The sequence below is a fragment of the Sus scrofa genome, chromosome 2 (genome assembly GCF_000003025.6).
Source record: "Sus scrofa isolate TJ Tabasco breed Duroc chromosome 2, Sscrofa11.1, whole genome shotgun sequence".
Classification (NCBI taxonomy): Eukaryota; Metazoa; Chordata; class Mammalia; order Artiodactyla; family Suidae; genus Sus; species Sus scrofa.
The window spans coordinates 78,972,366-78,986,323 of NC_010444.4; the positions used below are offsets into that span (position 1 = coordinate 78,972,366).

At 47.8% G+C, this 13,958-nt stretch overlaps 1 protein-coding gene across 4 annotated transcripts in view; it reads right to left on the reverse strand.

Annotated features, from left to right (window-relative positions):
- RUFY1 (RUN and FYVE domain containing 1) overlaps positions 1,996–13,958 on the reverse strand; it is a 47,317-nt gene continuing 35,354 nt past the window's right edge. For all 4 annotated transcript variants that reach the window (XM_003123642.4, XM_021084324.1, XM_021084325.1 and 1 more), the window contains 6 exons: positions 11,313–11,432; positions 10,560–10,689; positions 9,565–9,659; positions 6,513–6,561; positions 4,252–4,329; positions 1,996–2,660 (listed from right to left, as the gene is read on the reverse strand). In XM_003123642.4, coding sequence (XP_003123690.1) covers positions 2,514–2,660; positions 4,252–4,329; positions 6,513–6,561; positions 9,565–9,659; positions 10,560–10,689; positions 11,313–11,432 — 619 coding nt within the window. In that variant the 3' untranslated portion in view covers positions 1,996–2,513. The remainder of the gene's footprint in view (positions 2,661–4,251; positions 4,330–6,512; positions 6,562–9,564; positions 9,660–10,559; positions 10,690–11,312; positions 11,433–13,958) is intronic.

Genomic DNA, 13,958 nt, shown 5'->3' on the forward strand with positions numbered 1-13,958 from the left:
TGACATGTTAGATCTCCAAGTAGTGTAGTAAGCAGTTCTAGAAATTGCCTTTGCATGTAACTATGCCTTTGCACATAACCTTGCATTTTGGTAATTGCCACTCACATTCCTCTAATGGACAGCGTTAGCTTGTACTAAGATTAGAACTTGAGCTGTGAATATTGGCCTGTGCTGATTGAAGCCATTTGTACACATTGTAAAAATGTTATGTACATTTTTACTTACTGTAACTGCTGAAGATTTTCTCTTGTCCTGGGTGAGGTTAATAGGATGTGTACTCTGAAAAGTTGGAGGACCATAGCCTTTTTTTAGGCATGTGGCAGTATTGCATGAAGATGTGCATGAAGGGTCCTACAGACTCTACAGACCCTACTTTGCTGCATGCTCTCTGAAGGCTGGGTGCACATTTTTAGTTGGTGATACTGAAGTGTACTTGGAACATATGTGCTTGTCTTCCGCAGGTTTAGAGATAACCTCGGAGGCACTGTTGAGCGTTGGTGTTCAGCTATGTTTTAAACCTAGTAATAACCCCTGAGATCTTTACTGAATTGTTCTATGTCTGGGGTATTAGGAGGGTTCCTTCCCTGGGTCCTTCAGTTTCTCATAAGGAACATCTTTGTTGAAAAACATGGCTTGTTGGAGGAGGAAAAGGGACTAGAACTAGAAACTTTCTTTGGAACCTTCTCTGGATCAGCATCTCCTGGGGGCTTCTTAGGAATGACCAGAACCTCCAGACATAGTCTCATTTTAACAAGACACCCACCCCTGCCAACCAACCCTGGCATTTAAGCTGGCGAAGTACCACCTTGGACCATCTGTCCCTCATTGCTTAGGTGGGGGGAGTTTGCTAAACCAGAAAATGACGGTTCCAAAGTTCAGGTACCTATTCTAGGTCTTAGAAAAACTGTCTTCCACATAGCTAACTATTGGCAGAAGGATCCTTTGTGAGTGCTCGTCGCCCAACATCTTTTAGTATGATTGGGCCATGGGTGTGTGTGTGGCGGGGTCAGGTTGGAAAAAGAAAATAGCACTTTGCTTGGCAGTGGCAGAGCTGTCAGAACAGTCTTGGAGTAAGGAGGTATTATCTTGCTTTTTTATGTGTGCAGATGAGAGCTAAGGCTCAGAAGTGAAGTGACTTGCCTAAGGCTTCCCAGCAAGCTGGAGTCCAAAGTGGGTGCATTGAAAACAAGGTACAGATATCTAATGCTAGACCAGTTAGGGTAGTGCAGTGGTATGTAAACTTTAAGAAAAGCTGGCCCCTGAATGGGGTGCCAAAAAACTGCTCAGATTAAATTAGAAGGAGGGAGGCCCCTTCTGCAGCCCATGTGCCTCCCTAAAAGGGCTTGAAAATCTGCAGCTTTGGTGCTGTACACACAGATCACTGGGATCTAACATGGAAGGTCCACTTCCATGTTTCCAGGCTGTGGGTAAGCCTGCTGGGACAGCCCCTAAAGGAAGAGAGCTAGGGCCTCAAAGACCAGGCTAGAGAACTTGTGGGAGGTACAGATGGGCAGTGAGCAAGGTGTGAGCTAGTTCACTGAGGGTGGAATAGGCTGAGGCCCCACAGATGGGTGGACTGACTTGTCTGACTACATTTTATAGTACTTAGTATAGTCTGCGATCTGGGCATTCAAGGCCATTACCTCGGGTGGGGTGGTGAGCATAGGCTCAGGTGGGCTCCAGCCCTCTGTTCCTAGGCTCTGAACAGTTTTCCATGGCCTATAACAGCACCTGTCCTGTTGGTGAAATTCAAAACGACCCTGACGTTTTGATACCTATAGGTATCTCTGTTATCACCTACATTAATTCCTTATTTTTGAGCTTTGGTGACAGGTACTTCCTCCATGCCTGTTGATGGCTCAACTGGGCAGAGCACAGTCTGTACCCCAGAACCCAGCAGGCTTAACTTCACCTCACACGCAGCTGCTCTCACCAGAGGCCTCTAGTCCTGAAATGTGGGTTGCTCTGGGCATCCTCCAGTGAAGTTGACACATGTTTCTTTTTCTGCACCAGAGTGAAAAATAAATGAATTTATTGCAGGGCTAATGATGGATATTCACAAGAGTGTGGAAATGGCAGATTTCTTGACTTTTGAGAGGACACACTGGGGGGGTGGGTTAGGGATGGGGGAGAGGAAGGAACTGATTATGATTACTTCACTAGTGGGACTGCTGCAAAAACAGGTTAATTGGAAAGTGAAAGGTGACAACAGCAAAATCATGAAGTTCTATTTGAACCAAAGCCAGAGATGGCGAGTGAGAAAAGTTTCAATCCAGAGGAACTGATTCCATACAATTTGGAAAGGGAGGTGTGCAGCTTCCAGTCCCGTGTGCTTTGTTCCCAAGTGTCGGCAGCCCAGGTGAGGAGCTCATCCTTTAATTCTCTTGGGAAACCAACCTCCCAAGCCCCTAGCCACCTGGAGACCCAAAGAGTTTGGCACTGTTGTGGGGCTGCCTACGCCGCTGAAAACGTTGCAACTGGTTCAGAAAGCAGGCCCTGCTGATGCCCCCACCTTAGGAGCCTGTGGAGGAGGAGCAACGTTGAAGGAGCAGGGTGTGGCAGCTGTCACACACACGCACTGGCTTGGGATAGGAGGGCAGGGCCAGCTCATTACTGGAACATGTGTTGCAGAAGATGTGGCCACAGTTTCGGCAGTGGTGCTAGAGGATGGAAGAGAGGCAGTCACAAAATGCTGAGCTCCCTGGGTCTGCAAAGCCCACTCTTTTATTTTTACCAACCTTTAAAAGTCCATTTAATGCTTTAAAATCCCTCCCCAGAGGAACTTAGCCATTTGGAAGGGGTTCTTGTAGACCTCTTGTTTCTATGTTTATGTTCCTGTGAATTAATCCATGGAATGTTGGCGGAGAGGTATACAGTGCTAAGAGTAAGGTTCTTTTTCCCTCTTGTGGTGGGGGGGGCATGGCTGTGGCATATGGAAGTTCCCAGGTCAGGGACTGGACCCATGCCACTGCAGTGACAACGCTGGATCCTTAAACCTGCTGCATCACTAGGGAACTCCCTACAGTTCTTTTTCTTTAAATTGTTTAACTGGACTTGACAACTCCGTCCATGAGTTGGTAGTCTGTGCTACTTAAAGCCTGCCTGGTATATCCCCTGTAATTGCTTTCCATGGTGGTGACCCAAGGTTTATTTAGCTAAGCCCCTCCTGAGAGGGGAGTCTTGGGCACATGGCAGATGCCTGGACAAGTACCCTTGTGGTCCCTACTCCTCCAGGTTCTGCCTCCCATCCCCCCAATCAGGATAGACAGTGGACTTGAACTGGACCACCCAGGTGTGGGATAGCCAGGCCTTGTGGACAAGCGTGATCTCAAAGGCAGCCTCAGGAGGGTTGTTTTCTAGCTCTGAACCTACTCTAAGGCCCTGACAGGGATTTGGGAGTTTTGTTCCCTCTCTTCCACAGGGAGGCTGTTAATGGGGCGGATGAGGACAGGCATCCACATGGTAGTGGCAGGCATTTTTTTTAGCAAAGGCTGTTTGTTTTGTCCCACTGGCTGCATATGGAGGTTCCCAGGCTAGGGGTCGAATCAGAGCTGTTGCTGCCGGCCTATGCCACAGCCACAGCAACACCAGATCCAAGCTGCGTCTGTGACCTACACCACAGTTCACGGCAATGCCGGATCAACCCACTGAGTGAGGCCAGGGATTGGACCCGCAACCTCATAGTTCCTAGTTGGATTCGCCTCCGCTGTGCCACAACGGGAACTCCAGGCTATTTTTTGTGGGGTCTATATCCTGCCCCTGTCCTGCCCATACTGGTCAATCAAGGCCCTGTCAACTGGACCAAAGGCTGGGCCCAGGACCTTATGATCCCAGACCCTGAAGGCAGGCTACACAGGCAGAGGCCGATTCATAGGGGGACAGTGCCCTGCCCAGGATGCCATTGTGCTTTAGGTGCCACCTGGATGCATGTCCTGAGACCTGCTGCCTATAGGTTCCCCATAGACTGTTTTTACCTAATGTGGCCAGAGTTTGGTCCTCTTGCTTATGAAGAATTCTCATTTGATGCACACACCTAGAGAAGTTTGTATGTAAGCAGCCCCCACTCCAAAATCATTGCGAGGACTGTAGTGGAGACAAGGCCTGTGACAAACTGGCTGGGGGGTCATCTGTATGGACCAGCAGACCAGTGAGCATGATCACAATGTGGGGGCCTAGTCCCACAGGCCTCCTCCAGAACCAGAGGAATGGAAGCCCAGACAGGGTAAGCAGGTGGAGGACTACCCCACATACCTTTCTCCGGGAAATGGAGAACTCCTTTTCACACTGCTTACAGTGTGTTGCTTCATCATCTTTCAACCAGGTGTGGCCCTGAGGAGGCAAGAACACCACAGAATCTCAGTTTACGGCTTGGTTCCTAAAGAATTTTTAGTTACTCTTCAGCCCAGCATCTGCTGTCCCTAATTGCACCTGGTTTCCTTCTTAGGGACTGCCTCTTCTCCACTAGAGGGGGCACACAGGACTGCTTCCCTCTGGATCGCACATGCTGCAGACTGCCTGTCCTGGTCTCCGCAGGTTGCCCCCTGGGCCTCAAGCCAGATTCTCCTGCATTCTGTTAACCTGAGACTCACCCACCCCCTTTCAATAAATGCCTTTTGGCTGAGGTAACCAGAATCAATCTGGTGCTTGCAATCCCAGCCTTGGCTGAGACATTATCCAAAGTGCCTCCTGAACTGGTAGGAGAAAGAAATCTGTGACAGGGGTTCCTACCAAGAGACAGAAGGCAACGTGCTGGAGAGGCTGGAAGACCTCCACACACACTGAGCCCCAGGTCCTTGGAGCATTGTGGGAGGCAGATGTCTCCATTCTGCAGAGGAAGCAACTGAGGCTTTGAAAGATGCCTTTTGGAGGTTTACTTAGAGATAAGATTAGGATTTCTTCAGGAGTTCCTGTTGTGGCTCAGCAGAAATGAATCCGTCATGTATCCACAAGGACACGGGTTTGATCGCTGGCCTTGCTCAGTGGGTTAAGGATCTGGCGTTGCCTTGAGCTGTGATGCAGGTCCTGCATTGCTGTGGCTGTGGCATGGGCTGGCAGCTGCAGCTCTGATTCAACCCCTAGCCTAGGAACTTCCATATGCCGTACCTGCGGCCCTAAAAAGAAAAAAAAAAGGATTTATTCAGCCTCAGGGACTGAGGTGGTCAAGGGCTTGGGATACTTTTCTGGTTCCTTAGTATCTGTTAGCCATCACTTTCCTGATAACTCAGAAATCTAATGATTGGGAGTTGCACCACCGTGCCCAGGGCTTTCAACCTGCGTTCCATAGCAGCTCTAGAGTCCTATTTTATGATTTTTACCCTCCCTCTGGCACTGTGAGCTGACATTTTGTGCAAATACTTCTGTGCAGTGCAGGGGATATAAAGGCAAAATAGCTCACAGGATTAACGTCCAAGAAACTTTTGGTCTACAAGGGACAATAAAATAAATTGATGTAAACTGTAAGTCCAGGCTGCTGTTAGCTGCTGTAACAATTTGCTGCTTCTGACCTGTGGTGCCCTGGAAGTCAGATGCCTAGAGACATTAGGGTGTCTGCTCTAGCATACGCTGGAGAGCACCCTATGAAGAAGGCTGTTTGAGCACCTGCAGCAGAGTTGAGGCTGAAGGGTAGAAGCTCCTGCCCTCCCCAGGTCAGTGGACTGTCCTGGCCCCAGCAGGCCAGCCCAGCACTGCACTAAGCCGCCTGGACCACATGTTCCTGTTATCCCTAAGTGGTGTGCGCCATTCTCCCCTCCCCAAAATGATCCACAAACTTGGCTCAGGGCTTAAGTGGTCCCCAGAACCAGCACAGGGTATTTAGTGTGGCAGGGTGGCATCTGGCCCCTCACCTGGAGGGAAAGGTTTTGCTCTCATTATTATTATTATTACTATTATTATTTCGCTTTTTAGGGCCATACCTAGAGCATATGGAGATTCCCAGCTAGGGGTCCAATAGGAACTATAGCTGCCGGCCTATGCCACAGCCACAGCAACATGGGATCCAAGCTGCATTTGCCACCTACACCACAGCTCACAGCGATGCCGGATCCCCGACCCACTGAGCAAGGCCAGGGATCGAACCTGCATCCTCATGGATACTAGTTGGATTCACTTCCGCTGCACCACAATGGGAACTCCCTTGCTCTCATTATTTAAAACAGGAGGAAAAAAAAAAAAAAATCCCTGGATCTCTTTCTGCCACTTTTCATTTCCTTCATTAGGGCACCCATAATCTAGTAGGCCTTGAGTCAAACTAGGGCTGACAGCAGAAGAACCAGAACCAGGGGCCCTACGTTCCAGCTCAGGCCCTGCCACTTGTCAGTATCGCCATCTCAGCCAAGTGAAGTGGCTCTGAGCAGCATTTTCTTACCTTATATCAGTGGTAACAACCACTGGTCAACCACACATTCTCCCCTGACTCTTATGAGAAAACCTAAGAGCCAGCATGCTAGGATATTAGCTTGAGCTGACTAAACAGCTAGGAGTAGTGATTTTTAATAACATTAATAATCCAGTACCTTCAGTGCCTTATTTACTTCCTTGATGTCCTCCATTTTCAGCTTTGACCTTAAGAGAGAGAAAGGGAGAGAGATCATTCTAGGCTCACTACGGTGGCTTTCAAGCATGAATGAATAAACCATAGTAGCTTTCTGGCTCTGTGAGGGCAACAGGACTTGGAAGCAGGAGTGCAATACATGAGTGATAACATGATTTCTTTCCACCTTCCTATAATCCCGGAGTCATCTCACCACAGCGGCTCACGTCTGGCAAGGTCTCAGGCTGAGCCTGTGGACCAAACCTGGTAGGAACGGATTGTTAACCTGGCAAGAATTTAACACGACTTTCAGAGTTGTAATCATTTTAGCCTGGAGAATTATCTCGTAAAAGTCCGTATTTCTGGCTTTGCTGGCGTGGGCTCCCCTATAGCAGGAACCCGAATCTGCAGGGCTTTCACCACCCCTTTCCTGTGGCCTGCTCTGTCTAGCATAGCTTGGCTCAGGGGGCACAATTAACTGTTCTTGTTCCATTCTTGTCAGTGTAAGAAAAACTCCTTAGCTGTCCACAGAAAAGACAGGAGGACTGAACATGGTCTAAACTGGCATAATTAAACCAGATAAAGTGAAACACTATGTAAGAGCCCTTTTCTAAAAGCTGAGGTTAGCCTGCACTGTCCCTGGATTGGCCTAATCTAAGTGTCAGGGATGCAGGGCTCTGAGAAACTGAACTTTAGGGCCTGTGAAAGATAAGACCCTGTGGCCTTCAGGAATGATCCGAAGGTACTCCTTCCCACCCCTGAGCGGCTGGAGAAATGGGCCGGCACACTGAGAGGACCAGAGACTGCCTAGGATAGACGAGGTCAAGGTGGCAGCCTCAACATGGAAGAACTTCCCTGGGAAACACAATTTGAGAAGAATCCAGATGTTCCTGGGACAAACTGAGCAGCTGTGTCTGTAGCTGGTGGGGGTGTCTTGAGAACAGGCTTTTCCTTCTCTGTCATCTAGTGTGGGCTGGCGAGAAGAGAAGAGGGGAGAAGGCAATGGCTCTGCCCATGATGCTCGTCCCTGACAGCAAGACCTATACAACCCAGCTGTGAGGGACATTCTGAAGCTGGGGCAGGCAGCAGTGTGGGGGTGGGGGGTAGGGGGTGCAGCGGGTGCCAAGCACAGGGGTGCATCTTCAAGATGAGAGCCTGCCTGTGTTTCTGAGGTCTGTGGCCCTCCAGGAGTGTGTCCCTGACTGATCGCTGTCTGTCCAATGTGAAGAGAAAATGGTACTAGCCACCCAGCGAGGTGGAGGGCGCCGTGAGGACAAACCCAAGAAGCCAGCCCCGTGCTAGCCTCCACACCTGTTCTCATTCGTTTCAGGGATGGGTGCCTGGCCTCGCCTAACCTCTAGGAGTGCCTCAGCACAGGGCACATGAGGGGTGGCAGGAAACCCTCGCGGAGGAAGGGGATAGGTCAGCAGCCCTGAGCTGGTCTAGAAATATATGGTGAGTGGGAGAGGATGGTAAATGGGTGGCAACTTCTTGTCAAACTATTGAAAGACCTGTTCCCGCCAGTGTCATAACATCTTCCTTTCTTATTTTTCTAATATCTTTGTGGGCCAACCCAGAGCACTGCTTCAGATCGCCCAGCTTCCCAGAGAGAAAAGCCCTAAGGTTCCGCATGTGTGTGTGTGTGTGTGTGTGTACCACTTCGGCGTGTTTATGCTCATGTTAGTTCCCATCTTGACCACACAGGCTCTGCTGCTCACCGCACCCGCGTCAGGCATCAGTGCGGGCAGAGTCAACCTGGGTCTCCATGGGCGGGCTGGGGAAGGAGGAACTTCCATTCCTCTGACAGTCAGCCCTGCTGGGTGCTATCCTGCCCTGGCGGGGGCCAGACCCATCTGTGAGGTAAGGGACAGAGGTGGGAGGTAGAGACTGATTCCTGATGACTTTTTTTCTTTGCTTAAGCCAGTCTGAGTTGGATTTCTGTCACTGGCAATCAAGGGTCCTAACTCATGAGGAGAAAAAGTTACCCACTGGGCTTAAAAATGCAATAATCACATACCCGGGCAGGTTCCACAATCTGCAGGGTGACCCCTCAGACTGTCCAGGGCAACCTGGCAGGAGTGGGACACGAGGGAGGAGAGCTGTCAAGACAAAGGGGGCACCGAACCAGCAGGGTCTGCTCTCCTTCAGCATCGCCCATCAGAGACAGACAGACAGACGAGCAGACGTGAGTATCCAGTCCCAAGAGAGCTAAGCGGTTACCACACTTGCACCATGGCAGGCTGACATTCTCAAGTCACCGTGCTCCCTCTGGTCTGAGAGCAGGCTGAACACACAACCCTCGCATCAGCCACCTGGTTCCCTTGGGACCTAGATACTAGCTTAGTGGACATGAGGGTTTTGGTCATTAGAAAAGGCTATTCTATTTTGGGGGGCCGCACTCACAGCATATGGAAGTTCCCGGGTCAGGCATCAATCTCATGCTACAGCAGTGACCCGAGCCACTGCAAGGACAATGCTGGAGCCTTAACCCACTGTGACATACCTAAGAGAACTCCAGAAAAGGCTTTCCTTTTTTTGTTTTTTGTTTTTTTTTGCTTTGTAGGGCCACACCCACATCATATGGAAGTTCCCAAGCTTGGGGTGGAATCGGAGCTACAGCTGCCAGCCTACACCACAGCCACAACAACTTGGGATTCCAGACACGTCTATGACCACCACAGCTCATGGTAATGCCGGATCCTTAACCCACTGAGTGAGGCCAGGGATCAAACATGCATCCTCATGGTACTAGTCAGGCTACTACTGCTAAGCCACAAAGGGAACTTTCCAGAAAAGGTTATTCTTAATGAATTAATTAACCCGAAGCAGCGCTGTGTCCCCAAGGCCTGACTTCCTAAGAGGGTTGGGGGGAAGGTCCCCCTTGAATAGCTGGCAGGCCTCCCCACCTCTGACAACAGAAGATGGTATGGGGGCTTAAGTAATGCAGTGTGCAGGCTGGTGTGTGACTCTCCAGGGGAGGCCTGGCGGCTATTCAAGGGTGATTAGGAGGTTGATGAGAGAAGTGGGGTTCTTACTGGCTGAGGTGTAGACCCATTTCCTGGAGGGCTTGTTCCTGCTCGTCACAAACCTTCTGTAACTCTGCCTTCTCGTCCTGGAGCTCCCGCAGCTCCTAAAATGAACAAACCAGATACCTGACACAGAATTCAGAGCACCTTTATTTATTTACTTTTAAGGTTTAGTGATCAGAGAGAGAACCAGGTTGGAATGCTTCTCAAAAGCAAGAAACTTTTGTTGTATGATCCTCATTTCAAGACAGGATTATTTCATGGGTTCCCTCGCGCTTGCCTAGCTCTGCAGAATGGGCAACTGGCAGGTGGGTGCTCTAGGAACAGCTCTACTGCACGCACAGTGACTGGGGCAGGAAACATGCTCAACAGACCCTCATAGCACAAACAAGGCTTTGCCTATCTGAGTTTCTATTAAGAGACAGTTTTGCATCAGGGAAAACTAGTTTATGAAAAAGCTGTTTTGGAGTTCCCGTCGTAGTGCAGTGGTTAACGAATCCGACTAGGAACCATGAGATTGCGGGTTTGATCCCTGCCCTTGCTCAGTGGGTTAATGATCCGGCGTTACTGTGAGCTGTGGTGTGGGTTGCAGAAGCGGCTTGGATCCCACATTGCTGTGGCTCTGGCGTAGGCTGGCAGCTCAGCTCTGATTTGACCCCTAGCCTGGGAACCTCCATATACCGCGGGAGCGGCCCAAGAAATGGCAAAAAGACAAAAAAAAAAGCTGTTTTCCGGAAAGACCTGGTCAAAACTTCCTGAGAACAGACGAGCAAAAGGCTGATGAAAGCTGAGATCTGGGGGTCCTTCTTTTTGGGCCCCACACGCGGCATATGGAAATTCCTGGGCCAAGATCTGAATCTGAGCCTTAGCTGTGCCCTATGCCACAGATGCGGCAATACCAGATCCTTAACCTGCTGCACTGGGCCAGGAATGAACCTGCACAGCTACAGAGACAATGCTGGATCCTTAACCTGCTGCACCACTGCGGGAACTCCCTGACTTACCTTTTTTAATCCTTCTACTTGTTGTAGCTCGGCTTGGAGGAGAGAGGAAGTGTCTTTCTCATGTAGTAATTCTCGCTGAAGAGCTTGTCTTTGCTCTTTTTCTGATTTCAACTCTTTCTCTAGACTTGAGCTGTTTTCCCAACATGAACTTGAGTTAGTGTCAAGACAGATTTTCACAGACAACTCACAACCCAGGTCACCACACAAGAAATGGGGGATTTGCAGGAACCCGAACTGCCACCTTACATCCATGGAAGTAAGGCTACCCTCTGCCCCGAGGCAACCTACCCCTCCATAAGAAAGATGGGGAACAGGTCTTGGAAAGCAGGCACAGGCACACGCTTGACAGTCATGCGAATGGAGAGGAAGGAAGTGCTCTAACATTTGGGGCCACATCCACAGAGCCCTCCCCTGAGATGGAGAAAATTATTTATTCTGTAATATTCTGCTTTCTCCAACCCAGAGCCAGCTGACAAGAGAGGATCCTGGAGGGTTGGGGGCCAGGAGCAAGCTACCCAGGGGCAGGAGTGAGCCTCGGCTGAATGCTGATGCCCCCTCTCACCAGCTGAGTAGCCCTGGGTCTATACTGAACCCCCTTGAAGCTGGTTTTCTCATTGGTGGAACAGGGAACAGACATCTCTCCCCTCATCCTAATTTGAGCCTGGTAGGGGCCATCTGTGAAGTGGGACACTGTCTGTCCCCATCTGGAGATAGCCTTCCCATGCAGACGCCTCCAGCCTCCAGGGCTCCTACCACTGCTGGTGTAGCTGGGCGAGCTGCTGCTGCAGGGCGCTGGTCCGCCCGCCCAGCTCCTGCTGCAGCTTCTGGCTCCGCTCCTCGGCGCCCTGCCTTGCCCGCTCTGCGTGGTGTAACCTGGACCAGATGAACCAAGTCTTTGTAAGGAAAGGGTCAATCTTTGCAATTCACCATACAGTTTTTGCATATTTTTGCTGCCTTGTTTTTTTTTCTTTTTGAAAATTAGTATACAGTAGAACCGACTCCTCTGTGTATACAGCTCTATGAGTTTTAGCACAGGTATAAATTCATGTAACTATCACTGAAACCCGCTCTAATAGGTGATAGTGAACTCCTTAGCGCAGCCCCTCATAGCCACACCCTCTTTCCATATCTCTCAATACTGTCATGTACATCGAATTGTACTTCATATAATCTTTTGAGGCTGGCTTCTTTTTTTCAGTGTATCTTTGGGATCAATCCAAGTTTTTGTGTGTATCAGCAATCATTCCTTTTTATGGCTGAGTATACTTCATTGTATAGATGTACCAATTTATCCATTCATTGGATGATAAATGTGAGTTGCTTCCAATTTTTGGCAATTATGAATAGAACTGCTATACGTACTTGTGTACAGGTTTTTGTGTGAACATGAGTTTTCATTTCTTTTGAGCAAACAACCAGGAGAGCTGTGGCAATGCCAGATCCTTTAACCCAATGCTCCAGGTCAGGGACTGAATCTGAGTCTCTTCAGTGACCTGAGCCACTGCAGCTGGATTCTTAACCCACTGTGCCATAGTGGGAATTTCTGTTTGGCTTTTTAAGAAACTGTTTCCCAAGGTAGCTGTACCATTTTGCATTCCCACTGGTAATGCACAAGTGTTCCAGTGTTTTGTGACCTCACCAGCTCCTGGAATTGTCATTAAAAAAAAAAAAAAAAAAAAAAAAAAAGGAGTTCCTGCTGTGGCGAAGCAGGTTAAGTATCTAGTGTTCTCTCTGTGGTGGTGCCAGTTTGATCCCTGGCCAGGGAACTTCCATCTGCTGCAGGTGCAGCCAAAAAAGGAAAAAAAAAATTGGCTGTTGTTGGAAGTTCCCTTGTGGCTTAGTGGGTTGGAAATCTGGCACTGCTGCAGTTGTGGCACAGGTCGAAACTGCGGCGTGGGTTTGATCCCTGGTCAAGGAACTTCTGCATGTCACAGATGTGGGCCAAAAAAAAACAAAACAAAACAAAAAAAAACAAAACAAAAAAACACAACTAGCTGTTCTAATAGGTCTCTAATGGCATCTCAGTGTGATTTTTTTTTTTCTTTCTTTTTAGGGCCGCATATGAGACATATCAAAGTCCCAGGCTAGGGGTTGAATCGGAGCTGCAACTGACAGCCTATACCACAGCCACAGCAACGCTGGCTCCTTAACCCAGTGAGTGAGGTCAGGGATCAAACCCGCAACCTCATGGTTCCTAGTCGGATTCATTTCCGCTGCACCACGATGGGAACTATTTTTTTGATGTGATTTTAAATGGTATTTTTTTTACTTTCTTTCTGATATTTGTTAGTATAATGAAATGCAACAGATTTCTGTATGTTAATCTTGCATCCTGCTATCCTGAACATCTTTTTGTGTGCTTATTTACTATCCTTATGTCCTGTATGGTTAGAGTCTGTTCAAAGCTTTTGTCCATTTTTAGACTGGATTGTTTGTTGAGTTCTGAGATTTCTTTATATATTCTGGATATAAGAGTCCTTTGTCAGATATGTGATTTGGAAACACTCTCCCAATCTGTAAGGTGCTTTTTATTCTCTTAACTGTGTCTTTCACAGAAGTTTTAAACTTTGATAAAGTCCAACTTACCAGATTTTTCTCTATGGCTTGTACTTTTATGTCATGTATAAGAGCTCTTTGCCTAACCTCAGGCCCAAAAGATTTTCTCCTGTCTTTTCTTCTTTAAGTTTTATATTTAGATTTATGATCCATTTTGATTTAGTTTTTACATAAAGGTGTGAGATATAATTTGCGATTCATTTTTTTTTTGCTTACGGATATTCAATTGTTCTGATATAATTTATTGAAAAGGCTATCCTTTCTGTTGAAATGCTTTTGCATCTTTGTAAAAAAAGAAAAAAAATCAGTTATCTGTGGAAGCAACCTAATTGACCATCAACAGAGGAACAGATAAAGATGTGGTACATATATACAATGGAATATTACTCAGCCATAAAGAAGAGTGAAATAATGCCATTTTGCAGCAATGTGAATGGACCTAGAAATTATCATATTGAGTGAAGTAAGTCAGAGAAAGACAAATATAATATCACTTATATGTGGCATCTCAAAAAATGATACAAATGAACTTATTTATATGACAGAAATAGACTCACAAACTTTGAAAACAGTTTTGTTACCAAGGGGAAGTATAAGGGGAAAGGGAAGAGGGATAAATTAGGAGTTTGGGATTAACACATTCATACTACTATATATAAAGTAGATAATCAACAAGGACCTGCTGTATAGCACAGGGAACTCTACTCAGTATTCTGTAATAACCTATATGGGAAAAGATTCTGAAAAAGAATGGATATATGCATGTGTAACTGAATCACTTTGCTGTACACCTGACTAAGACAATGCTGTAAATCAACTATACTTCAATAAAAAATAAAAATT